This window comes from Equus caballus, chromosome 4 (assembly GCF_041296265.1).
Source record: "Equus caballus isolate H_3958 breed thoroughbred chromosome 4, TB-T2T, whole genome shotgun sequence".
NCBI classification, from domain to species: domain Eukaryota; kingdom Metazoa; phylum Chordata; class Mammalia; order Perissodactyla; family Equidae; genus Equus; species Equus caballus.
In genome coordinates, this window is record NC_091687.1 from 110,634,112 (window position 1) to 110,661,450 (window position 27,339).

The 27,339-nt window shown below is 41.0% G+C and overlaps 1 protein-coding gene across 3 annotated transcripts in view; it reads left to right on the forward strand.

The window, feature by feature from the left end:
* Window positions 1–7,792: 7,792 nt before the first annotated feature.
* The window catches only part of RBM33 (RNA binding motif protein 33), a 133,752-nt gene continuing 114,205 nt past the window's right edge, over window positions 7,793–27,339 (forward strand). For all 3 annotated transcript variants that reach the window (XM_023640066.2, XM_023640067.2, XM_023640068.2), the window contains exon 1: window positions 7,793–8,221. In XM_023640066.2, coding sequence (XP_023495834.2) covers window positions 8,179–8,221 — 43 coding nt within the window. In that variant the 5' untranslated portion in view covers window positions 7,793–8,178. The remainder of the gene's footprint in view (window positions 8,222–27,339) is intronic.

The following is a 27,339-nucleotide window of genomic DNA, read 5'->3' on the forward strand; positions in this document are numbered from 1 at the left end:
CCCATGGAGCTCTGCATAAGACCTCATACCTCTGACCTAACTTTTCTTCATCTGCCTGCTATTTGCATGTGAACTTGTGGCTTCTAGACGGCAGGACATGTTCTTGTTCGACTTTCCGTTTTCACGCCCGTTGAGGTGCTGGCCCAGAGGCACTTAGCAGACGAGCAGGTGCACAGTCTGTTTTTTTAACGGACAAAATTTGGACCTGAACTTTTTAATCAATTTTCACCAGAGAAAAACCTTAATGCCCTATTTTGGGGTTCCTTTAGACGTGGAAGGAGATTTCACAGATCTTTACTTTAAAAAATCAAGTGGAACAATACAACCTTTGCACAAAACTCAAACCAACCGAAAGAATGTTCTTAGGCAGTTTTAATCCAATAATCTCTCTTTTTTGATCAGTTACATCTCAAATTAGCCTGAAAAATCAGCATCTAGCTGATAAATCAACAGTTCGAAGAGTTGTCTCCATCCTATTCCTATATTTAACTCAAAAAACAACTTCTGATGGAATATTGCTCTTTGATTTTCTAGTGTTAAAAATTTAAGACTAATGGATCTGAGGTTTTTTAATATTTATAATGACAAATATTTACAAAGACCACTGCTCAGTGGAAAATAAGATATTGTGATAGGAAGAAATTCACAGAATTCAGAGAATTCTACTACCACATGGGCGTAGAACAAAAGCCTGATTTATTGTGACATGGTCTTTCAGACATACAGTAACTTTTAGAGACAAACCTAGCATAAAACATCTGGATTCCCTGGTGGAGCCCCCCGCAGTGCACCCCGCCATGTACCCCACCCAGAATATTTGTCATGCTTGGGCAAGTCTCCATACCTTGCCTTTATGTGAATGTTTACCCTGTCTGCATATTTTAATTTTTATTTAGTCTTGTGTTCACCATTCTGCTCCAAGTTCCTTCCATTTTGGAATGCATAGTTCTAGTTCACCATTTTCACTTTGTGCGTATATCTATTAATCCATTCTTTTTTTAAAGTGTGCATTTAAATACTATGTTTGTTTTATGTTTTTACTTGTTTGGGGTTTTTGCTATTATTAACCATACTGCAAGAGCATTCTGGTTCACATCTTATGGCACATGTGCAGGAGTTTCTTTAGGGTATGTAACTAGCAGTAAGATTGCTGGGTAAAAGAGAATGTTCCTGTTCAACTTAATTAGATGTTGCCAAATTACTCTCCAAAATGGTTGTTTTAGTTTATATTTTTACCAGCATCCACATCCTTACCAGCACTTGGTATAGTCCAGCTTTTAAATTTCTATCAATCCTATAGGTGTGAATTTGTTTCCATTTGTGTGCCCTCCATGCAGAGTGAGGTTTAGCAGCTTCTCATATTGTCAGTAGCCATTTGAGTTTCCTCATCTGTAATTTCTGTGTTTATATCCTCTGCCCCTTTTACTACTGAGCCATCTGGGGTTTTATTATCATTATCGTCATCATCATCATCATTATTACTGATTAGTAAGAGATATGTGTATATTCTGGGTGCTAATCCTTTGTTAGTCATATGTGTTGCAAAAATCTTTTCCTAGTTTTTGGCTTGTCTTTTCACATTTAAATGATATCTTTAGATACAGAGTAGTTTCAAATTTTAATGGGCTCTAATTTACCAACGTCTGCCTTTATGCTTTGTTTTTTAAATCTTGTTTTTTAAAAAAATCTTTCCTTACCCACTGAATTGATGCAATTCTATTAGGTAAATACTTATCAAGACTTTGATATCTTTTCTCCTAAATTCCAGTGTAGGTCAATGACGGAGATTTATTGGTGGCTTTCCCAGGGTATGAACTTTGCTTATCTTAGTAATCGGTGCTGCATTTGTCTAAAATGTTAACACTAACTCTTTTAAGCAGCAAAAGCTTTTTATAAATGGTTTTCAGTTCAAACAAAATGTTTTATATATAAATGATCTTTTTTAGAAAGCAGATCTTTTAACTGCTCAGGCATCTAGTTGCATATTGAGGACTTGAAAATTAGCAATGGCTTAATTGTAGCTCTTTGATCTGGATTATATCATAAACCTGGACCCCGCTCCACTTGAACCATCCATGCTGTTATTCCCCAAATGCCTCCTCCTCCAGCTACTTGAATTACTTGCTGTTGCTTCATATTCATTTCTTCCCCAACTCTTCAGCCACATTAGAAACTCCTCTGGCCAGAGAGAGCTTAAATCGCTGTTGTTACTCCCAGCACTTCGTGTTGTACGTTGTAAATGGCAGGTTGTAAATGAAAAATTGGACAAACATTTGGTGAATGCCTTTTGGACAGGACTGTTTAGACTTTTTACAGCTGGTAAATATTTATCTACTGCTCAGAAGCCAGTGATCCACCTTCCTTTCGTTTTCTACTGGTGAAAATTCCATCCTTTGGGTTGCACAATATATGAGCCTGACTTTGAAGTTGCAGGAAGTTACTTTTGGACTCTCTGTCTCTCATTCCTGCCTCTTCAATCCTGTCTTCTGTGCCTGGGGTTCCCCTGAGGAAAGGACGCGGCCAGCGGCACCTCTCAGGCCACACTCCCACCCTCACCGGCTGAACGGAAACCGCCCCCACGCACCCAGCTGGGGTGTGCCGTGTCCTGAGGAGGGCCCCTGGCCCATCCAACGGGCAGCCTGTGAAGATAATGGTGTGGGGGCAGGGAGTGGTGGTGACTAGCTTCTACCACGGGCTCAGCCCACTCCCCAGCCAATCACTGTGGCTGAGGAGGTGGCATTGCATCAGCCCCCACCGGCCACAGATTGGGGGTGGGGGTTGGGGACAGAGCAAGTTCCCAAAGAGGAGAGTGGTTCTCCCCCAAGTCGTTAGACAGAACAATAAATGCTCACCACCCGAGGTGTCAGTCCTGGCTCAGATCCTTCTCGGGTGTGTGACCTTGGCTAGGCCCTTGATTCTCACATGCCTTCCACTTCCTTACAGCCTATCAGGTGCCTTCTGTTCCACAATCCTATCATTCTAGAAGGAATGGGGCGAAGGGTTTCTCCCTTTTCTGAAACCCTTGGAGGACATGGACTGTTCCTCAAGTTTTAGAAGCTACAGGAGCTCTGTATGTTCCTGCTGTGTCCCTGGTGCGTAGCTAAGTGCCTCAGGAACACATGAGAGTCTGCCCTTTGTGTGTAAATGAGGAAACCAAGGTCCAGCCGTGTAAGTGACTGCCGTGAGCTTAGACACCGTCAAAGGCTCCCGAGAAATCCTCAGGGCTCCCACGGAGACACGGCTTCGTAAGATTCATCATTAGTCAGTACGATAAATGACCGTTTAATTTTTTAGTTGCAATAATCAATGGCCAGATTTCTTCATCTAATCAAGAATCGACACTTGAGGAACTAAACTTATGGTTATCAGAACGACAGTGCCAGCTTTGCGATGTGGCATGTTTATTCTGGGGGATCTCTAATGTCTTTCAATAAGAATGAGTTCTAATGATTTGGTCTTGCAGACTCACTCTGGGCCTGGGCTGTTCTCACACTGACCACACGGAGCTGTCGGCTGATGCTACACTGGGAGTCTCCAGGCAGAGCAGCATCTTGGCCATTTTCATGCCTCCGCTGTCTAGCCCCAGGCCTGGCACATGGTGGTTGGGTGCATATCTAACATTAATGGGAAGTGAATACACCGGGACTCGGTCCTTCTCTCTCTGGAAGGAACCCGAAGGGTACACATGTCACTACTTGTCAGTTGGCATAATGGGAGAGTGAACGTAAGAATAACAAGTATGTGGACAACACAAATAAAACAATAGGAGCAAGAAAAAGAGGGGAGCTTGAACTCACATTGGGAGCAGACACGAAACATTGACAGGAGGGGAGATGAGTCATAGTTGTAAGCAGCTGGAAGGTTTCATTTAGAAAGTTATTCAGCATTCCCGCTTTCAGCAGCACTATTTTGTTTGCTTTTGCACGATTCCCAACATTACTATTCATCTTAGGCAGGGATTTCCTACAAGTGTGCACTACGGGAAGTGCTCAGACTGCACTTCTCTCCAGGGTGGGCTGCATGGCGAGGAGGAGGTGTGAGCAGTGTCGCACTCTCTGTCCTTGGTGCACTGTGTGGCCTGTCCTCTCTCTGCTTCCCAACAAAGGAAGCAGTAACAAGCTTGAGGGACCAGCCAGTGCCATCTGTGATGCCCACACTCACTGTCTCCAGACTAACGCTTTAGACAGGCTTCTGGAACATGACTGAAAACATCTTACTGGAAGAACACCAATGACGTTGTGTATCACAGAATGTCATCATTAGCAAAGCAAAGGAATTCTCGTTTTGGAAAGCATCCTGGTGTGATTGTAGATTCATTAGCGTATTTATACTTAAGTGGGACTCTCTCTGATGAGGAGCTGTGATCTTATGCTAGAAATGAGAACCAGACTTATCATTGCTCCGCGGTCAATTTATCGGCTACCAGCTCACGCTTATACTTAAACGCAACTGAAATTCAAGTCAACAGTGGAACTCAAGACCTTGGATTTGTGTGCTGTTCCACAGCAGATTGTTCAGGTGTGTATCTGTACCTCTGTGCACATTCCAGTTGCCATTACCAAATGGATTATGTAATTGACATCTTTGGGTCGAAAATCCCCGATTCCTATATTTTACTCATCAGTATGAATTAGGATGACATCCTTTTAATATCTTTATAAAGAAAATGTTCTTAATGAGAGAAAAGATAGGCTAAGAGAAAAAGCACCATAAAAAGACAGTTATGACTGAAAGTAATAACTGAGAAGTAAAAAATAGGATGAAAGGGTGAATATGAAGTTTTTTTCTTCATAAATAACAGTAATGCATCCCTCAAGAGGATCACACTGCAAATGCCTGCACATGTGTCGGAACACGATTGAGAAAACTGTTTCTGAGGGTTCAGGTCAAAGTGGTGGGGGTGGGGGGCTGGGTGGACATACAGGTACACACGAGAGGAAAGAAAGGTTTGTCCTCTTGTCCCGAGGTCTGAGGGGAGGCACAGACCCTACTGAGCTGATTCCACACAGCATTTTGGAGTGTAGATTCCCCCTGAGGGCTCAGGACATTAAATCCTTTTGTGATTTGGGTCCGTTATTACCCTCTGTGCCTGAGCTTTCTCACCTGTAAGGTGAGGCTCTTTCACTCCCCACCCCATACAGGATTCTGAGCTCCCTGGGAAAAGAGGCTATTTAAACACAAGTCTGACTCAGCATTTCTGTCTTCAGCTCGGAGCACTCTGTGTGTGAAGTCTCCCTGAGGATTCGCTCTGCGCTTTCCCTCCTGGCACCCTCAGAGGCCACGTATGTAGGTGACTACACAGACAGTCTTGGAGGTCAAGTTGAGTGTTCCTCTCTACCTTTCTGACATTTATGCCTCTCAGCCTCTTTAAAGATTTTACTTTTCCTTTTTCTCCCCAAAGCCCCCTGGTACATAGCTGTATATTTTAGTTGTGGGTCCTTCTAGTTGTGGCATGTGGGACACCGCCTCAGCATGGCCTGATGAGTGGTGCCATGTCCGTGCCCAGCATTCAAACTGGTGAACCCCTGGGCCGCCAAAGTGGAGAGCATGAACTCAACCACTCGGCCACAGGGCCAGCCCCTAAATTTTCCTTTTTTATTTTTGAGGAAGATTAGCCCTGAGCTAACTTCTGCCGCCAATCCTCCTCTTTTTGCTGAGGAAGACCGAGGAGGAGCTAACATTCGTTCTCATCTTCCTCTACTTTATATGTGGGACGCTTGCCACAGCATGGCTTGCCAAACAGTGTGTAGGCCCACACCTGGGATCTGAACCAGCGAACCCTGGGTCCTGGAAGCAGAACGTGTGAACCTAACCGCTGCACCACGGGGCCGGCTCGCCTCTAAGCCTCTTTACCATAAGGAAGAAAAGACATCAAAAAAGGGAAAAATCTGACCTTACTCTTTCCTCTCCTTCAACTCCACTTTTGCCCTTAGCAACAATACAACACCCTGGGGTGATGTATTTAGTTACTTGAGTTTATCCTTTAGATCCCCACACTCAGTTAAAGGAGAGCCTAAAGGTATGGCTTCCTGACAGGTCTTTAAAGATATTCAGTTCTCTAAAGCCAGAAGCGGTGTACAAGTCAGAGGGCATTTTTGACACAAGCAATACCGTTTTGTAATAGTTGACATTTCACTTTCATTAGGCTTCCAGGACAAGGTGGAAAGTCAACCCAAAGTGAAATTTGTCAGTAGAGAAGAAAACGGGGTTTGTTAAATCTTTGCTTACAGTAATTTAGCAAGATCTTCAAATATTTAGTGTCTGTGCTCAAGAGGTTTTCCAGTGGCTGTTGGATCAAAAAAGTTGAGAGACTCTTGTCCTGGAGAAATTCAGTTTTAGGTGGTTCATAACAGAGAGAGGTATTTTTTCAAGTATAACATGGCTACAAAGTATCTATGAGATAGTTTCATCCTTATGAATTTGTTTTTTTGAAGCATCCTTCTCAGGATCACCACTGAAACTATCCTGAAAAACATCTTCTGAGTTAGGAATTCCATCCTCTACAGCTCAAAAAATAATGAAAGGCGATCAGAGGTTCAAGCCATTTTAAGCCTGGATGTGTTAGTGCACTTTCTGACAGAGACTTAGTTATCTTACTTGCCAAGCTTGCCAAGCTTACTATTATTATTTTTTGCAGGGATTACATGCAGCTAAATCAAAAGAAAGTGCTTTTAGTTATTTTTTTAGATGAGTACAGTATTACATCAATTATTAATCCAGAAATGTTTTTCAAATATTTTATTACGAAAAATTGCAAACATATACAGAAATTGAAAGAATTTTACAGTAGACATTCTTTCAGCCACCAGGATTCTACCATTAACGTTGTAGTACTCGTCCATCTTTCCATCCATGCACGAATGCGTCTCCTGCAGGGATGCTCGAGATTGTTTACTAACTGGCGTCAGTACCTCCAGTTTTTACCTCTCCACGCTGCCTATCTTTTCTATTGTTGTCAGAGCCATCTTTCCGAAACAAAATTCTTACCATGTAGCTTCTGACAACCCTTCAATACTTCCTAAAGCTTCAGAAAAATGCCCAAAGTCCTTATTGCATCCTGGCCCTTGCATCCTGCTTTTCGAGCACCTTCCTCATCCAATACGCTGGCGGCCACATGTACTGCTTGCAGTTCTCGAATCATACGAGTCACTGGACTTCTCTGAGCCTTTGCTCAGCCTTCTCTTTCTACCTAACGTGACGCTTTCCTTTCCCTATAACCCCTACATTCACTGTTAATGAATCGTTTGCAGCTTGTCTGTACTTAAAGACCTGGTGATACTCACACCCCCTCCCCCCGCAACTGCCAAATCAGAGAAGCCTACTTTGACGCCTTATCCCAAGAAGCCCTCAGCCTTCCCCAAACACTGTCGTATTTCCCAGGACCCCTTCCTTCACGTAACTTATTAGTATCTCGCTTTCTGACCTTTCTTGCTGCTCACAAATGCAAACTCAGGTTCACGTCTCACCCCCCGGGTCTTCGCAGAGTCGCAGGGAGGTACCGAGACGCGGTCTCAGCGCCTGGGTCCAGCGCACCTGCAGCCCGCCCGCTCCCTTCCCCCGCCGGGACACCGCGGCGTCCGCGGCTGCAGCTCCCCTGCCCCCAGACCCCACCTTCCCGTGCAAACAGAAGCGAGCCTCGGGCCCCATCCCGGTACGCTGGGCCCGCTCCCTCCCACTTCCAACGGGACATCCGCCGGCCGTAAAGCTCGGTGCCGACTGCTGCAAAGCGCCTGACGACAGAGCCCGGGGCCGAAGTACGGCCCGCAACCGCCCCCACCCCCGCTGTAAACGTTTGGGTTTCAGGAGCCGAGCGGAGTCGCTGCCTTCTTGTTTGCCTTCCGCACGCGGCCTCAGTCAGTCGGAGGCGGCTCGGGGCCGCGGCAGGGTCGGAGGAAGGGCCCGCGCTTCGCCCCGCGCCCGGCGCCTCCCGGCCGCCATCATCCCGGCGTGCACCGCGGCGGCGGGCGAGCCGGCGGCCATGTTGCGATAGTTTGTTGTTTTCCTCCTGCGGAGAAGCGGGCCCGAGTGGCCCGCCGCCGCCGCCTCGCCCGCCTCCGCCCTTGCTGGCCCGCCGTCCGCCGCCCCCGTCCTCCGCCGCGCGTCCCCGGGCCCCGGCTGGCCCGGCGGCCCCCCGGCTGGCTGGTGGGGCAAGTCCGACGGCCGGGCCCAGCGAGCACCATGGCGGCCGCCCTGGGAGCGGGCGGAGGAGCCGGCGCCGGAGGTACGTGAGGCCCGCGGGGACGGAGGGCTGCGGGCCGGGCGCCACCTGCCCCCGCGCCGCTCCCGCCGCCGTGCGCCCTCCGCCCTCAGTCGAGTCCGCGGGGCGCCGGGCCTCGGCGGGGACGGCCTCGGGGGTCGGGGCCAGGCGCGCTGCCGGGGGCGACCGGTTTCGGGCCCGCGCTCACGGGCGCCCTTTGTGAGCAGCTGGCGGCGTCCGGGGAGCGGGGCTCCCGAGGGGGCCCTCGGCGTGGCGGCCACGGCGTCCCGGGGCGGGCGCGAGAGGCTTAGGCGCGGCGTCGGTCCCTCTGCGTGGCTTCTCGTGCTTTGCAGGCTTAGGTGGCTTTGGTAGGGCACCTAAGTGACAGATTTCAGGGAAAGCCACTTTCCGTTGGAAGCACGTTTCGTGGATTTTTTTTCCCCTTAAATATGTAAAAATAGTTGAAGTGAGTTTTGGGATGGTTGGAAAACTTTGATAAAGGAGACGCGGGGGGATAAAGTAGGAAGGACGGGAACATTTGGGAGCCGCTCTTGAACGTTGGGAGGCGTTCTGGTGTGTCCTCCAGGGCACCCTTTGGTAACGCTGACTTAGGAGGACCTTGTAGGACCCCTGCTCAGGGGTTTTGGCCCGAATGCCGAGACGTTTGTATGGCCAAGTGGGAAAACCGCACTGAACGCGGAGGGCGCGTCTGGCAGCGTGATTTGGTGTTTGTCTCTTTTCTGTCAGATGGTTCTTTGCACGTTAGATCTAAGGCTTCCTGGTTACGTTTTGAAATATATGGTTCATTCTCCTCCCGTGGTTACTCTCTAGGGCCACAGTCACGTGTTTTGTGTCACTCTCGGGGTGGCCTAGGAACTCGCGGGTCGGCACTGTTTTCGTTCGTGATGCCGACGTGCTGTGCGTCTTTCGCTCTCTGGTCCGGTTTCCCAGAGGTTCTGACGACGACACCGCTCTGCTTGCATGGTCTTTGGAGTGTCTCACTTTGACTCTTTAAAACCTGGACGTCAGTGAATGTGCAGTCATGCGCCGCAGAACGACCTTCCGGGCAGCGACGGGCCGCGGGAAGCGCGCGCTGAGGTTCGCGCGACGCGTCTCGCAGGACTCTCGCCGTCGCTAAGCGCCTACGCAGCACTGTGGTGTCCTCAAAAAATTTGAGTCCCGAAAGTTTGAGAATTGCTGTTGTGGAGGATTAAGTGGGCTTTGTCCTCTGTGTTTTTTTCTTGCGTATGGTCACAGGCGGCTGGTTTCCCGTGGCTCTTAGACTAAACCACACTCCCTGTTACCAAGATTTGGGGGTGCTGCCAGACTTGACACCGCCACCCTGCCACCATGCTGTGTGAGCGTTGGCCTCCTCTCCAGGAGGACTGCCCTGCCCCGGCTCTGGCCTGTCTGGGCATGGCTACTACTACTACTTCCTTTTTTTTTTTGGTGAGGAAGATTAGCCCTGAGCTAACATCTATGCTAGTCTTCCTGTGTTTTGTCTGTGGGATTGCACCACAGCATGGCCTGATGAGTGGTGTGTATGTCTGCACCTGGGATCCAAACCCATGAACCCGGGGCAACTGAAGCGGAGCGTGGGAACTTAACCACTGCCACTGGGCTGGCCCCTGGAGCTTTACTTCTGTCTAAAGTATTTCCGTTTCCTGCTCACGTGCCTGCCTCCACTTTCTTTTGTGGCACCCTTGCTTTCCTCAGAACGTCTGTCCCAGTTTGTGATTGTGTTTAGTTATTTACTTCTTGTGTAAATCTCTCTCCTCCAGTAGTCTGTAAGCCCCATGAGAACAGGAATGCACCTGTTTTACCTGCCGTGGATTCCAAGTTCCTGACACGTAGTGTGTGCAACAAATATTTGGCAAATGAATGAATTGAAGAATGAAATGTTTTCTGTACAAATCCCTGTACCCCCTTTTCTCTGCAGCTGGAAGTTGCACATGAACAGCTGGCACCTTGTATGGCATGAATAGGATTGCCTGTTTCTATCATTTGTTTTTTTTTTATTGAGTGGTTTATCTCTTTTTCATTATTTTAAATAATTCTTTGTATATTATGTTAGGATTATTGACCCTTTTTATGGTGCTTGCCCTATAACCTTGTTTTAAACTTTTTGCTGTATGGGAGTTTTAAAATTTTATCTTGTGAAATATATCACTGGTTTTTGTAAACTTCTTTCTTGATGGTGTCTTCATTGCCACGAGTCCCTCTCTGCTTCTAATATTTTATGCTTCTGAGCTTTTTTACATTTAGCTTTTATTCCACGTGGAATTTATTTTGAACACAGTGTGAATTTGGGGCTTCTAACAGTTGTAATATGATTTATTGAATTCTCCATGTTTTCCATCTTTATCGTATATTAAATTTTCAGTCATAGTTTTTAAAGTAATTGCTTTCTAGTGTGTGTGTATGTGTTCTTTTTCAGAAATTTTTGGATTAGCCGTGTGCATTTTTTAAAAAAATGAACTTCAGAATTATCAATCAGGTTCTATAAAGAATTCAACTGGAATTTTTATTGGGATTGCCTTGAGTTTAACATAATTTGGGAATGATTGGTATTTTTACAATGTGGGTTCTTTCATCCAGCAACGAAGATGTCTGTCTGTCAAATTGTTCTTTTTGTTTGTCAGTCATCTACCAAATGTTTATTGAGTACCTGCTGTGTGCTGGGCACTGCTCTAAGAGGTTGGGATGCGTAGTGAACACACCAGACGCATCCCTGCCCTTAGGGAGCTTATGTTAGTAACATTTTCTTTATATAATTCTTTCACATTTCTTGTTAGTTTCATTCCCAGATATTTCTGTTTGTTGTCGTTGTGGATAGTATAGTTCTCTATCCTATTACATTCTCGGATTTGTTACTGATCTACTATAGAAATTTTTTTTTTTGTAATTTAATTATTTGCAACTGGCTTATTGGAATCTGGTTTTAATAGTTTGGTGCTTTGGATTTTCTAGTTAGACAGGCATATCTACGGTCTCTTTTATTCCAATATTTATATCTCATTTCTTTTTCTTGTCTTTCTTGTCCTGGAAGCATTCATTGTCAAGCCCTCCACTATAATGTTAAATAGTATGGGTGATGACAGGCATTTTTATCTTGTCTTCTTGTTCTGAGTTTGAGTTTTTTTAATGTTTGACCATTGAGTAGGGTGTTTGCTGTAGGTTTCTGATAGTTATTGTTTGTTTAGCTAAGAAAGTTTGTTTTTTGAATTGGGTTTTAAATTCTCTCAAATGCTTTTTCTGCATCTGCTGAGGTGATCTGTGAGGCTCCTTCTTTAATCTCTTCATGTAATCTATTGATAGATTTCCAGTGCTGAACTAACCATGCATTCTTGGGTGCAAAACCTTGTTCTTGGGGGCCGGCCCCGTGGCCGAGTGGTTAAGTTCGTGCGCTCCGCTTTGGCGGCCCAGGATTTCTCTGGTTCAGATCCTGGACACGGACAGGGCACTGCCTGTCAGGCCATGTTGAGGTGGTGTCCCACCTGCCACAACTAGAAGACCCACAACTAAGATATACAGCTATGTACTGGGGGGATTTGGGGAGAAAAAGCAGGAAAAAAACCAAAAAACTTTATTGTTCTGCATGTTTCATTCTTTTTAACATATTGTTGCATTTCAGCTTAGGATTTCTCTATGGTCATAAGAGAGAGTGGCTTATAGTTTTCTTTGTTTATATTTGTGTGTGCACATGTGCTGTTCTGTTTTTTATAACATAGGCTGGCTTCCCAGAGTGAGTTGTGAGGTTTTCTGGGACAGTGTAAAAATCCCTTTGTTAAATGTTAGAAGAATCCTGTCTGTAAAGCCATTTGGGTCTGGTGCCTCTTTAAGTTATTTTTCAATTTCTTCTGTCATTATTGGTGTATTTAGCTTTTTAAAAACCATGAGTAGTCACTTTTGAAAAAATTTCTGGAAAAATTATTCTTTGTTTATATTTTTGAATTAATTAATGTAGAGTTAAATGCTATAGCTTCCTAAGAATGGGTGTGTTGAAGTAAATTTTTTGAAACCCATGCATGTCTGAACAAATTCTTTCTTTATTTTCATACTTGATTGATGATTTGGTTGTGTCTAGAATTCTAGATTTGAATTCATTTTCTGTAGATTTTTGTGGGTACTGTTGTGATGTTTTCTGACTTCCAGTTCTGCTCTTGAGAAGTCTGATGACATTCTTATTTCTTATCATTTGTATGTGACCTTTTTTCTCTCTCTGGAGAGTTTTAACAACTCCTCTCCAGTGTTCTAAAATTTTGTTAGCATAGGTCTTTTTGTATTTATTGTACTCTGCATTTGGCGTACACTTTAGGTTGGAAATATGTGTTCCTCAATTCTGGGAAATCTTATATTGTTTTTCTCCCTTTCATTTCTTCTGTTCTCACCTTCTGAAACTCTTAGTATTGGATTTTGATGCTTCATTTACATACAGAATAAGAATGAGACAGTTCGTTAATATTCTTTTGGAAGGATAGGTGCTTTTGTAGTTCATAAAGTGAAATAAAAGACTAGGACAGCTAAGACTGGAGAAGCGTGGAAATCAGGGCTGCTCTGGAGCCTTGGGCACATGCAGCTGCTGGCGAGGCATCCCTCCAGCGAGGCTGCCACTCCCTCTTCAGTTATTTTTCTGATTGACGCCGGAATTTTGTTCCTGTTTGACTAAATGCTGTTCATCTTTAGCTGATTTAGCTATAGCTACATGTGGGTCCACTGTTGATCTTTTGGTACTTCCCTCTCTTTTTTGAGAGAATATGGAACTCTGATACTTATGTATAATTCCATTTTTAAAATGTTGGCAACTAAGTCGATTAAAAACAGATAACGTAATTCAAAGAGAGCATGTGTCTTTAGGCCACCAGATTGCAGCCTACACTTTAGAGTGATTCTGCCAGCGTAATTTAGTAGGTCCCATGAATGAGTAGTCTTCTTACTAAACATTGAGGAAGTTGTGGCTGTCCTTCAGTATTTTATATAGGAAGTCACAGGGTGTTTACTACAGTTCCTTCCTCGGTGAATTCAAGGCACTGTATTGGATGTTTGGTAGACCTGAGTTTAAATCTAGTTTTGCCGTTTACTGACGTTGGTTAATCTTAATTTTCACATTTGTAAAAGGAGGATTTGGGGATGGATTACCTGAGAAAATGAATGTAAAAATGCTGGCTTGTTGAAGTGAAATGGGGCCTCAGTTCAGCTCTTCAGTAGTGTTAGGATTTGGGTTTTAGCAGTCCCGTTTCAGTCAGGAGAACAGAAGCCATGCTATGCTTTCCAAGTATGAAGGGTTTTAATACAGGAACCAGAGGCTTATACAACCCTTGAAAAGGCTGGAGGTCCAACGATCAGGAAGACTTTCTCTATGAATCTCAGCTTGGTTGTCAGGGGCTTGCCGGGAAGCCCTTGCGACTCTGAAGGCTGTTGGGGAAGCTCCCGTGGGCTGTCCCAGTCTGCAGCGCTGAAGTGTTTCCTTTTGATGGTATTGAGTCTCAAGAAACCACCGCTGTCACAGCTCTTATAAGCCAGATGCAACACGTGGTTTTCAAGAGCTCCCTGTGACCTGAGAACTTCACATCTGCTTTCTGTGTGTGTGTGTGTGTGTGTGTGTGTGTGTGTGTGTGCGCGCGCGCGCGCATGCGTGCATGCATGTGTGTGCACGTCCATGTGTCTGTGTTCGTGTCTGTGTCCGTGTGTCCTGCCTCTGCCTCCTGAGAATAATTGTGATGGTAATTGCGACTCAAACCTGTGAGAACCTTGTCTTGCAGATTCTAACTTAGAGCCGCACAGGGAAGGAGGCTCTGGGAAGTGCGTGTTCCGTATCCTCTGCACCATTGCTCAGAGTGGTGGCGACCACAGTTACAGTTAGCACGACTGTTGCTTATGTCTATGGAAGGAAAAAGATTGGTGGAAGGACTTTCTCCCTTTTTTTGACATTTTTCCCGTTAAACTTCACAAATTTAGCAGCTGATCTGCAGCAATTTAAAAGGTTTCACTTTTTAAAAAGAGGCTCTAGATTCTTGGGAAAAGAAATGGGGTGTCATTTTCTCTAGAGTCTTAAGTCGTGATGGCAACATCCAGTTGGTGGAGCCCAGACCGCTTTTCTTCTTCTGGCTGCCCTGGATGGTAGAGAACTCAAGGGTCTAGCTTTTATAGCTTCCATCTCGGGAGGCAGAGCCTTGTCTTCATCAGGACTCATACCGTGATTTCCAAACACAGGAAGAGGAAATTCATTTGCACGATAGCCCAACAAATGGCCAATGTGCACTACACTTCATAAGCAAAATACAGAGTTCATTTAGGAAGAACATGTCCAGGGACCCCTGTAATATAAGAGATTTTTAAAACAGTGACTACAAATTATTTCTCAAGCAACATGATCTAAGGCTGTTTCTGAAAGCTTTGCTTGGTTACTCAGAATTTGGTAGTTATATTGTAGGGCTAATAGGCTCACTTTCAAAGTTCTTCAACGTTGTCCTGATTGCTTTTGTTTAGTTACTGTTTAAATAAGGGGTCTGGATTGCCTCATCTGTAAAATACGGAATTTTTTGACTCTTAGTGATTCAGAATGCGAGCATATTATACATGAGAACGGTGTTGAGATGAAAGAAGGTTGAAAACTTTTGGATTAGAGCAAAGATTGGTATACTTTTTCTGTAAAAGGTCAGATGTAAATATTTTAGGCTTTGCAGATCCCATGGATTGTGTTGAAACTACTCAGCTCTGCCCTTGTAGTTTGAAAGCAGCTATAGACAATATGTAATTGAATTGTCATACAGTGTTCCAATAAAAGCTTATTATGTAGACAGTAGTCAAATTTGGATAAAACAGGTTGCAGACCTACTTGGCCTGTGGACTATAGTTTGCTGACCCTTAGACTAGACTTGAGCCCTGTTCCCAGGTAGTATTCTATAAAGTTTCTAGTCCAAGTTCCAGATTCCTGGAAACGGTGAGGAAATAGTGAGAATGCTAAGTAAAAGTTGTGTTAGTTATAGGTATCTTATTGCTGTGTAATTGAAAATTGTAAAAATTCCAGTAGATATCTTTAGTCTTGCTGTTAAGGGAAATTGACTCCCTTATTAGAGTAGAATGTTTAGTTCAAGGGTTACTCTTAGGAGGAGAGTTTCCAGACAAAGGCATTGACCACTCTTGCCCTGCTGAGTTAATCTTTCCCTTGGTCTTCAGGGATGTGCTGTTCTTCCTTAAAAACTGGACTCAGGACACATTTTGTTCTCTTGGTTCTGCTCAGTATGGCAGATATAAACTGGAACTTTAAAAAAAGGATTTGTCTATGTTCTAAAGGAGAACAGAAAGGAAATGACTGCAGAAAATGTAAGAAGAATAAAAGCAGGTGTACAGGGTTCTTTGTAGTTTGTTTCTTAGGATTTTGAGTCAGGGTTCTCTCCACATCCATTTTTACATAGCATATTCCAGGGAGAAAGAATGTATGTTCTTACTGTCTGCCTCACTAGGTGTGGTCTTTCCCTTGCTTAATGTGCCTTCGTTTAAGCACAGGGTTACCCACGTTTACAACCCTTCTTATTTCCTTTTGGGAATTCTGGTTGTTTTTCACTTCCATCTGCTGCTGTACCTATATCTCACTGACTTGTGTCATTTCTTTTCTCTGTCATAAATGGTCCCCTTCACGCATCTCTTCCATCTCCATGCATTCATGGCCAAAGCTTCTTGAGAGAGTAGTCACCACCTGTATAAAGCAACAATATCTTGCTCCTGCTCACTTTGTATTTTCCTTTTTGCAGGGAGAAATAATTTAATAATATAAACTCTCCAGAATAATGTGACAAACCTGTGAACCTTACAGCTGCAATTAGCCTTTAATGCTTTGTCCCGTTTGCATCAGGTTGTTTTCTTGTAACGAAGGAAAATATTACAGATGAGGTCCCTGTTATACTTTGCCTAAGTCTACCAACTCTTTCTTCTCCAGAGTTGCATACTGTCAGGAATTTGACATTAGTATTTCCATGAAGGTTTCTGTTACACATCAATGTAGCACGATATTAAATTAATAAATATATCTACATGTATGTATTCATAACCAGTATATACTACTTATTTTATGCCACAAAGGTTACCTTGTGCATATGTCATTTTGTATTTTTAACAGTAAGTCTTTGGTTTAGATTTGTCAAAGTGAGGCCACTCATTTTGAGCAAGTGAGGAATAAAAGATAAATGCATGTTTATTTTTGCTAGATATTGCCAAATACATTTTTGTGTAGGGTTTGTACCACCACTAGTATATGAGAGCACTTATTCCCCCACAGTCTCAACAGAGTATGTTGTCAAATGTTTGAGTCTTTGTCAGAAGTGAAAAATAGTTCATGTTTTTAAAAAGATTTATTGGAAAAATGTCAACTTAAAAATAATTGCGTAGTTCCTATATGTCCATCATCCAGCTACAGCAATATTAAATCATGGCTAATCAATTGTATTTCATTTGTACTCAACTTTCTTATTCCTTCCCCTTATTTTTTTGAAGAAAGTAAGAATATCATAGACACATCATTTTGTCTGTAAATATTTCTTTGTGATCTCTAAAAGATAGACTTAAAAAACCATTATACTCTTAGCATACCTGAAAAAAGAACCATTTCGTAATGTCACATGCAGTCAGTGCTCAAGATTTCGTTAGATTTATGTCATAAAAGTTTAAAAATACACTATATTTGAATTAGAATCCAAATAAAGGCTGCACATTGTGATTAATTGATGTTTTTTAAGTTTCTTTAATTTCCTTCTGTTTCTCTGTTTCTTTGTGGTTTATTTGTTGAATTGTTACGGAATTTCCTACAGTCTGGATTTTACTGATTGTATTTCATTGGAGTTTTTTTAAAAATTATTTTTTGTTATGGTTAAATACATATAACAAAACTTACCATCATAACCATTTTTTAAAAATTATTTTATTGAAGTCATATTGGTTTATAGTAGTAATTTCAGGTGTACGTTACTATATATCAGTTTCTGTGTAGACTGCATCTTGCTAACCCCCAATAGTCTAGTTTTGTTTGTTGTTTTTTTCATGTTTCAAAGGTGTATTTTTTAAAAATTATTTTATTGAGGTCATTTTGGTTTCTAACGTGTAATTTCAGGTGTATGTTGTTATATATCAGTTTGTGTATAGACTGCATCTTGCTCACCCCTGATAGTCTAGTTTTTGTCTGTAACCATCCATATGTGCCCCTTTACCCGTTTTGCCCTTCCCCCCACCCCCTTCTCCTCTGGTAACCACTAATCTGTTCTCCTTTGTCTTCCACATATGAGTGCAATCATGTGGTGTTTGTCTTTCTCTGTCTGGCTTATTTCGCTTAACCTAATATCCTCAAGGTCCATCCATGTGTTGCGAATGGGACAATTTTGTCTTTTTTTTTTGACTGAGTAGTATTTCATTGTATGTATATACCACATGTTCTTTATCCATTCATCAGTTGATGGGCACTTGGGTTGCTTCCACGTCTGGGCTATTGTCAATAATGCTGCAATGAGCATAGTGGTGCATAAATGTTTTTGTATTGTTGATTTCAGGTTCTTTGGATAAATACCCAGTAGTGGGATAGCTGGATCATATGGTATTTCTATTTTTAATTTTTTGAAAAATCTCCATACTGTTTCTCATAGTGGCTGCACCAGTTTGCATTCTCCCCAGCAGTGTATGAAGGTTCCCTTTTCTCCACGTTCTCTCCAACATTTGTTATTTTTTGTCTTTTTAATTATAGCCATTTTGACAGGTATAAGATGATATCTCATTGTAGTTTTGATTTGCATTTCCCTAATAATTGGTGATGTTGAACATCCTTTCATGTGCCTGTTGGCCATCTGTGTATCTTCTTTGGAAAAATGTCTGTTCATACTCTCTGCGTATTTTTTGATCAGATTGTTCATTTTTTTGTTGTTGAGTTGTATGAGTTCTGTATATATTTTGGAAATTAACCCCTTGTCAGATGTGTGATTTGCAGATATTTTCTCCCAGTTGGTGGATTGGCTTTTCGTTTTGTTCATAGTTTCTTTTGCCTTGCAGAAGCTTTTTAGTCTGTAGTCCCATTTGTTTATTTTTTCGTTTCCCTTGCTTGAATAGACGTGGTATTTGAAAAGATACTGCTAAGACCAGTGTCACAGAGTGTACTGCCTATATTTTCTTTTGGATTTTTATGGTTTCAGGTCTTATGTTCAAGTGTTTTTATCCATTTTGAGTTAATTTTTGTGTATGGTGTGAGATAATGGTCTGCTTTCATTCTTTTGCACATGGCTGTCCAGTTTTCCCAATACCATTTATTGAAGAGACTTTCCTTTCTCCATTGTACATTCTTGACTCCTTTGTCAAAGATTAGCTTTCCATAGATGTCTGGCTTTATTTCTGGGTTTTCACTTCTGTTCCATTGATCTGTGTGCCTGTTCTTGTACCAGTACCATGCTGTTTTGAGTAGTATAGCTGTGTAGTATATTTTGAAGTCAGGGATTGTGATGCCTCCAGCTTTGTTCTTTTCTCCAGGATTTCTTTGGCTATTCAGGGTCTTTTGTTGTTCTGTATAAATTTTAGGACTCTTTGTTCTACTTTCAAGAAGAATGTCACTTGGATTTATTGGGATTGTATTGAATCTGTAGATTGCTTTAGGTAATATGGTCATTTTAGCTGTGTTTGTTCTTCCCGTCTATGAGTGTGGACTCCATTTCTTTATATCTTCTTCGATTTCTTTCAGTAATGTCTTATAGTTTTCAGTATATAGGTCTTTCACCTCTTTGGTTAAGTTTATTCTTAGATATTTTATTCTTTTTGTTGCGATTGTAAATGGGATTATATTCTTGACTTTTCTTTCTGCTAGTTTGTTATTAGTGTATAGAAATGCCACTGATTTTTAAATTTGATTTTGTACCATACAACTTGGTTGTAGTTGTTGATTATTTCTAATAGTTTTCTGGTGGATTCTTTAGGGTTTTCTATGTATAGAATCATGTTGTCTGCAGAGAGTGAGAATTTTACTTCTTCCTTTCCAATTTGAATTCCTTTTATTTCTTTTTCTTGCCTAATTGCTCAGGCAAAACCTCCAGTAGTATGTTGAATAAGAGTGGTGAGGGTCAGTATGCTTGTCTTGTTCCTGTTCTCAGAGGAGTGGCTTTCAGTTTTTCTCTGTTAGGTATGATGTAAGCTGTGGGTTTGTCATATATGGCCTTTATTGTGTTGAGATGCTTGCTTTTTCTGCCCATTTTATTGAGAGTTTTTATCATAAGTGGATGTTGGATTTTGTCAAATGCCTTCTCTGCATCTATTGAGATGATTGTGTGATTTTCATTCCTCATTTTGTTGATGTGGTGTGTCACATTGATTAATTTGCGGATGTTGAACCATCCCTGCATCCCTGGTTTAAATCCCACTTGATCATGGTGTATGATCCTTTTAACGTATTGATGTATTTGATATGCTTATATTTTGTTGAGGATTTTTGCACCTGTGTTCATCAGCGATATTGGCTTTTAATTTTCCTTTATTGTGTTTTTGTCTGGTTTTGGTATGAGGGTAGTTTTGGCCTTGTAGTATGAGTTAGGAAGCATTCTGTCTTCTTCAGTTTTTTATAATAGTTTGAGATGGATGGGTGTTAAATATTCTTTGAATGTTTGGTGGGATTCTCCAGAGAAGCCGTCTGGTCATGGACTTTTGTTTTTTAGGGAAGTTTTTGATTACTGTTTCAATCTCTTATGACTGGTCTATTCAGATTCTCTATTTCTTATTCGTTTAGTTTTGGGAGGTTATATGATTCTAAGAATTTATTCATTTCTTCTGGATTATACAATTTGTTGGCATGTAACTTTTCGTTGTATTCTCTTAGAGTCCTTTGTATTTCTGTGGCATCTGTTGTAATTTCTCCTCGTTCACTTTTAATTTTATTTATTTGAGACTTCTCTCTCTTTTTTTCTAGTGGGTCTGGCTAAGGTTTGTCAGTTTTGTTTTATCTTCTTAAAGAACCAGCTCTTAGTTTCATTCATTGGTCCTTTCTATTGTTTATTTAGTCTCTGTTTCATTTATTACTGCTGTAGTTTTTATTATTTCCCTCCTTCTGCTGACTTTGGGCTTTTTCTTCTTTTTCTGCTTCTGTTAAGTGTGGTTTAAGATTACTTACTGGAGATGTTTCTTGTTTGGTGAGGTGGGCCTGTCTAGCTGTAAATTTCCCCCTTAGTACTGCTTTTGCTTCATCCCATGAGAGTTGGTATGTTGTGTTTTCGTTTTCGTTTGTCTACAGGTATTTTTTGATTTCTCCTTTGATTTGTTCATTGATCCAGTGGTTGTTCAATATCATGTTGTTTAGTCTCCATATATTTGTGACTTTCCCAGCTTTTTTCTTGTGGTTGATTTCTAGTGTCGTAGCGTTGTGGTCTGAAAAGATGCTTGATATGATTTCAGTCTTCTTAAATTTATTGAGGCTTGCCTTGTTTCCCAGCATATTAATGTTTGAGAATGTTCCATGTGCACTTAAGGAGAATATGTATTCTGCTGTTTTTGGATGGAATGTTCTATATATATCTATTATAAAGTCCATCTGGTCTAGCGTTTGATTTAAGGCCACTCTTTCCTTGTTGACTTTCTGTCTGGATGATCTATCCATTGATGTAAGTGCGATGTTGAGGTCCCCTAGTATTATTGTGTTGCTGTCAGTTTCTCCCTTTAAATCAGTTAATAGGTGCTTTATATACTTTGGTCCTCTTGTGTTGGGTGCCTCTCTATTCATAAGTGTTATGTTCTCTTGGTGGAATGTCCTTTTTATTCTTATATACTGCTTCTCTGTCTCTCATTATCTTTTTTATCTTGAAGTCTGCTTTGTCTGGTGTGAGTGTGACAACACCTGCTTTCTTTTGCCTGCTATTTGCTTGGAGTATCATTTTCCATCCCTTCACTCTGAGTCTGTGTTTGTCTTTAGAGCTGAGCTGTATTTCCTAGAGGCATCATATTGTTGGCTCTTGTTTTTTTCTTTGTTAGGAAGCTTGGCCCTGAGCTAACATCTGTTGTCAACCTTTCCAACCTTTCTCTTTTTTTTTGCTTGAGGAAGATTGTCACTGAGCTAACATCTGTGCCAGTCTTCCTCTATTTTATGTGGTGTGTCACCACAGCGTGGCATGATGAGGGGTGCTAGCTCTGCTTCAGGGATCTGACCCTGCAAACTCTGGGCCCCCTAAACACAGCACATAGAACTTGAACCACTCAGCCACGGGGCTGGCCCTGGCAGAAGTTTTCTTGAAAATGAAGTGAGCCTATCTCTTCAAGGAAAACAACTGACAGTATGTATTGCCAATGATAAAATCCAAGCTTTCAAGGAAAAATTAGAATTTTGGAAAAGTTGTGTTTGTTCTGGCGAGCTTAAAAACATCCCAATTCTTGAAGACTTTTCTGATGAGATTGGTAGTGCTATTAACAAATATGACCTTGATATTGAGTAATGAAATGTGTCAGCATTTGGAAGTATATTAACTCAGTGAGCCAGTATTTTCAAAATGACCGATGCATAATATTACCAAATCATGTGTGATAAAGATCCATTAACAGTGCATGACATAACAGTGTATTTCAACGTAAAGAGAGTATGAAATGTTCATTGCTAAGGCCTCAGATTCTGCATTGCAACTAACCTTTGAGAAACTGACTTTTTGAGTATTGGTGTAGTATCGAAGAAGAACATCTAAAATTGTCTGAAAAGGCTATTAAAGTACTCCTCACTTTTACAACTACATGTATATTTGCAGTAGGATTTCTTTTATGCACTTCAGTCAGAACAGTAGTCATATCCTTCTCGACAACATTTCAGTCAATGACAGACCGTGTATACTGCCATGCTTCCGTAAGATTGGTACCATGGAGCCTGGGTGTGTAGTAGGCTGTACCATCTAGGTTTGTGTAAGTGCACTCTATGATGTTGCACAAGATGACATTGCCTAATGACGCATTTCTCAGGATGTATCTCCATCATTAAATGACACATGACTGTGTTGCAAGAAAGTGAATGTAGAAGCAGATGTAAAAATCCAGCTGTCTTCTACAAAGTCAGATGTTAAAGAATTTTGCAAAACTGGAAAATATCTTTCTCTTTTTTTAAAATGCAATATTCGTTAAAAATATGCCACATTAATGTGTAATGGGTTTATAGTTTCTTTTGCATGATTTAATGATAAAATATTTTTAAAATGCCTTGGTTTTAATTTCTAATACAGTAAATATTGAAAGATATAACCCATGTACATTTCTAATGCATTTCCTATTTTCTTTAAAATTGTAATTAGCTGGGTTTGCACCTGCCATAGCCCTCCTCCTCATTTTCCATCTCTTTACCCTTCTCTATTTTTTCCCAATAAAGACCTTAAGTTAGATTCTGTCCCTCTGTCTGTTTATTGGGCTTATCGTTTGTCTCTTCTTTAGACTGTAACCTACACAAGGGCAGAGATTTTTGTTATCTTGTCAATCCTGTATGCCAGGTGTTTAAAACAATTTCTGGCATACATTAGGTGTTCAAGAAATAATTGTTGCATGAATGAAGGTTTCATGACCTCAGTTTTATTTGTACTTTGTGCTTAACTTGCATTTCCTTATTTTGGAATGATTTCATAGCCAGTTTCCTTGGACATTTTATGAGGATCTCTCCTTTGGAGAAGTGTTCAGTTGTTTTTGCGTGCTCCTGCCTTCTGATTTTGACTTTTGTGGATTTAACTCACTCCAGGAAGGACTTACTGAGCAAGATGGCAGTTAAATTTTCTTCTGGAGTGTCTGCTCTGATGGATAGTGGTGGACTGGTGCAGGGATTCCCAACCCTAGCTGTCTATCAGAATTACTAGGAAGCTTTAAAAAAACAAAAATTAGAGCCCACTGAATCTGATTCAGAGTGGGGCCAAAGATTGCATAATTTTTAAGAAGGTCTCTAGGTGATTGTTATTAGCTAGCCTGGCATAAGGATTTTCTGGCCTTAGCAGAATTGGGTGCTATAATTAATTAGTGTTATCTGCCTGTATTAATTCCTTCACTGTGTACTCTTGTGGAAAAAGCCATGAATGAAAGTTTTTGCTTATAAAATCTTGGGACTTTCTTCATATTTTCATGGATAGAGAAGGCTGCCTGTTTTCATGAAGTATATAATCTGATGGGGGAAGGAAAACTAACACAGAAATCCTTTAGAAAATAAGTGTAAAGTAGGTGGCATTGACTAAAAGTGGAGCAGAAGGTAGAAGAGAAGGCATTGAAGATAGGTGTTTTGGCTCTGGTTCTTTTTCTCAAAAATCTTAACTTGGCTGCTTGTAAGAACAGTCCACAGGCATATTTTATTTGATCTGCAGATTTTTTTTTAAAAAAACTTGTTAGTTGCTTGTATTTAACAATTAGGGAAAAATACATATTTCTGTCTTGCCTTGAAACTTAGACTCTGCCCTCCTTGGGCCTGCATTCTTTGTAATGTGTGGTAATGCTCCTGTCTGTAAACAAGGTAAAGTCCTGCTAATTTGACATAATTCCCACCCAGCCTGCTTTGCTCATTTGTATTCCCTGCCTAGTTCCTGCAGGCGTTTGAGTTTGTCTTCCCTGACCAAAGTTTCTTAATATGTTATCTTTTTAAAAAAGAGCTTTATGTATAATTGACATGCAAGAAGTTGTATGTCTTTGAAACATGCAATTTGATAAGTTTGGGTACGTGTATACACCTGTGAAATCACAACCACAGTCAATGTAGTGAATGTGTCGTCATCTTCGAAAGTGTCCTCATGTCCTTTGTAATTCCTGCCTCCTGCTCCTGCCTGCCCTGCTACCTGTGAGCACATGCTGATTCTATTACAACCAAGTGTCTACAGTTTTACGAAAGAAATCTGAGACTATGTGCTCTTTTTTCCCCCTCTGGCTTCTCTCACTTAATACTAATTATGTTGAAAGTTGTCCATGTTGTTGAGTTTATCAATAATCATTCTCTTTTATTGTTGAGTAGAGTTGCATTTATGGGTATTTTGCAGTTTGTTCGTCTGTTTGCTTGTTGATGGACATTTGGGTTCTTTCCAGTTTTTGGCTTTTACCCACAGTGTGGGTATGAACATTTGTGTGCAAACCTTTACGTGGACTTACGTTTCCTTTTCTCTTGGGTCGTTACGTAGGAGTGGAATGGTTGGGTCACATGTTAGGGCTATGTTTAGCTGTTTAAGAAACTGTCCAACTGTTTTATTAAGTGATTGTATCACTTTACGTTCCTGTCAACAGAGACTAAGAGTTGGTTGCTCAACATCTTTGACAGCACTTGGTATGGTCAGTCTTTTACATTTTAGCCCTTCTCATGGATGTGTTCTGGTGTATCATTGTGGTTTTAATGTGCATTTCCCTAATGACTAGTGTAATGATCTAGAGAATTTTGTCACACGTACATGTTCTTTGGTGAAGTCTCTACTTAAATATTTTACACTTTAAAAAAATGAGTTATTGTTGAATTTTGAGAGTTCTTTATACTCTCCACATGTAAGTCCTTTATTAGATAAATACTTTGCAAAGACTTTTTCCTAGTCTGGCTTGTCTTCATTTTTTTCTTAATGATGATTTTGGAGATTAGAAGTTTAAAATTTTGATGAAGTCCAGATTATCATTTTGTTATTTTATTGATTGTGCTTTTGCTATCACAATAAGAAATCCTTGCCTAACCCAGGCTCCACAAAGATTTTCTTCTGTTTTTGCAAGGTATAAATCCAGGTTCAGTTTTTTTTCCCCTCTTGCTTTCATTTTCCTTTTTTTTTCTTTTTTTGCATATGGCTGTGCAGTTGTTCAGCACCATTTGTTGAAAAGTGTGTCATTCATGTCTTTGTAAAATATCGGTTTTCCATATATGTATGGGTGTATTTCTTGATAGGCTATTCTATTCCATTGATCTGTTTGTCTATCTTTATGCCAATACTACAGGTTTTTTTTTCCTGCTTTATCTCCCCAAATCCCCCCAGTACATAGCTGTATATCTCAGTTGCAGGTCCCTCCAGTTGTGGCATTTGGGACACCACGCCAGTGTGGCCTGATGACCGGTGCCATGTCCACGCCCAGGATCCGAACCAGCGAAATCCTGGGCCATCACAGCGGAGCATGCGAACTTAGCCACTTGGCCACGGGGCCGGCCCCTACAGTTTTTATTATTATAGCTTTCTAATAATTCTTAAAATTAGATAACGTTAGCTCTCCAGTGTGCTCGTTTTTCAGAGTTGTTTTGGTTATTCTAGGTCCTTTGCCTTTTAATATGAATTTTAGAATCATGTTTTCAATTTCTACAAAAAAGTTGCTGGGATTTTGATTGGGATCACATTGAATATATTTCAACAGTATTGAGTCTTGACTCATGAACAAGGTATTTCACTTCATTTATTTAGATATTTAGTTTCTCAGCAGTATTTCATACTTCTTAATGTACAAGTCTTCCATATCTTATCATATTTATCCCTAGTATCTTATATTTTTTATTCTACTGCAGAGATTAATTCAGTTTCCAGTTGCTTATTACTTGTACATAGAAAAGCTATTGATTTTTTATATTGATTTTATATTTTGCAAGCTTCCTCACTTACTAGTTTTAGTACCATTTTTTTGTAGATTCCATTTGATTTTCTGCATAGCTGATCATGTTTGCTGTGAATAAAGACAATTTCACTTCTTCCTTGTCAATCTGAATTTGTTTTGTTTCTTTTTCTTCTCTGGTGACATTGGGCAGAACTTCCAGTGCACTGCTGAATTGAAGTGGTAGGAGTGGCAGTCCCCATCTTATTCCTGATTCTAGGTGAAAGCATTCAGTCTTGGCCTTTACGTGTGATGTTTTGCTGTAGGGTGGTTTTTTTTTTTTTGAGGAAGAGTAGCCCTGAGCTAACTGCTGCCACTCCTCCTCTTTTTGCTGAGGAAGGCTGGTCCTCAGCTAACGTCTGTGTCCATCTTCTTCTGTTTTATATGTGGGATGCCTACCACAGCATGGCTTTGCCAAGTGGTGCCATGTCTGCACCCAGGATCCGAGCCGGCAAACCCCAGGCCACTTAAGCAGAATGTGTGCACTTAACTGCTGCGCCACCAGGCCGGCCCCCATGCTGTAGGTTTTTTATAGATGCCCTTTAATCAGGTTAAGGAAATTTCCTTCTAGTCTTAGTTTGGTGAGAGTTTTTATAAGGAATGATGTTGGGTTTTGACTAATGCTTCTTCTACTTTTAGTGAGGCGAAAATTCGCTTTTCCATTTTTAGTTTAGTAATATATGTTACATTGACTTTTTAAAAAACGTTGATTATTGAGTGTTAAATGAATCCTTCATTCCTGGGGTAAACCCATGTGGTCATGATGTATATTATCCTTTTAATGTATTACTGAATTGTATTTGCTAATTTTTAAGAAGGAACGTTTTCATGTATGTTCATGAGGGTTAGTGATCTAACTTTTCTTTGTTTTGATATCTTTGTCTCATTTTATACTGGCCTCATAGAATGGGTTTGAAAGTGTTTTTCTAGTTTCTATTTCATTTATCTCTGCTATAATCTTTATTATTCATTTCCTTTTGCTATCTTTTTGTTTGATTTGCTCTTCTGTTTCTACTTCCTTAAGATTTAAAGTAAGACTGTTGATTTGACATCTTTCTTCTTTGTTAGTGTAGGCATTTACAGCCATAAATCTTCCTCCAAGTACTGCTTTTGCTGCATCCCGTAAACTTTGGTATGTTGTATTTTTGTGTTCATTTGTCTCAGTATTTTCTTATTTCCCTACTTTTCTTTGACCTCTTGGTTTGATGAAGTGTGTTTTGTTCCATTTCCGTGTATTTGTGACTTTTCCACTTTTCCTTCTTTTATTCATTTCTAGTTTTATTATATTTTAGAGACTATGCTTTATATGATTTTGACCTTTTAAAACTTATTAAGAATTGTTTTATGGCCTAACATACATCCCAGAGAATGTTCCGTGTGCACCTGACAAGAATGTATATTCTGCTGTTGAATTGAGTGTCTGTATTTGTCTGTTAGGTCTAGGAACCAGTATAATCTCATCCTAACTTGGTTACATCTGCGAAGACCCTATTTCTAAGTAAGGTCAAATTCACAGTGGGGGAATGGGAAGATAGGACTTCACTGTGTCTTTTTGGGGCACACAATTCAATCAGCTACGGAGAGTCAACATG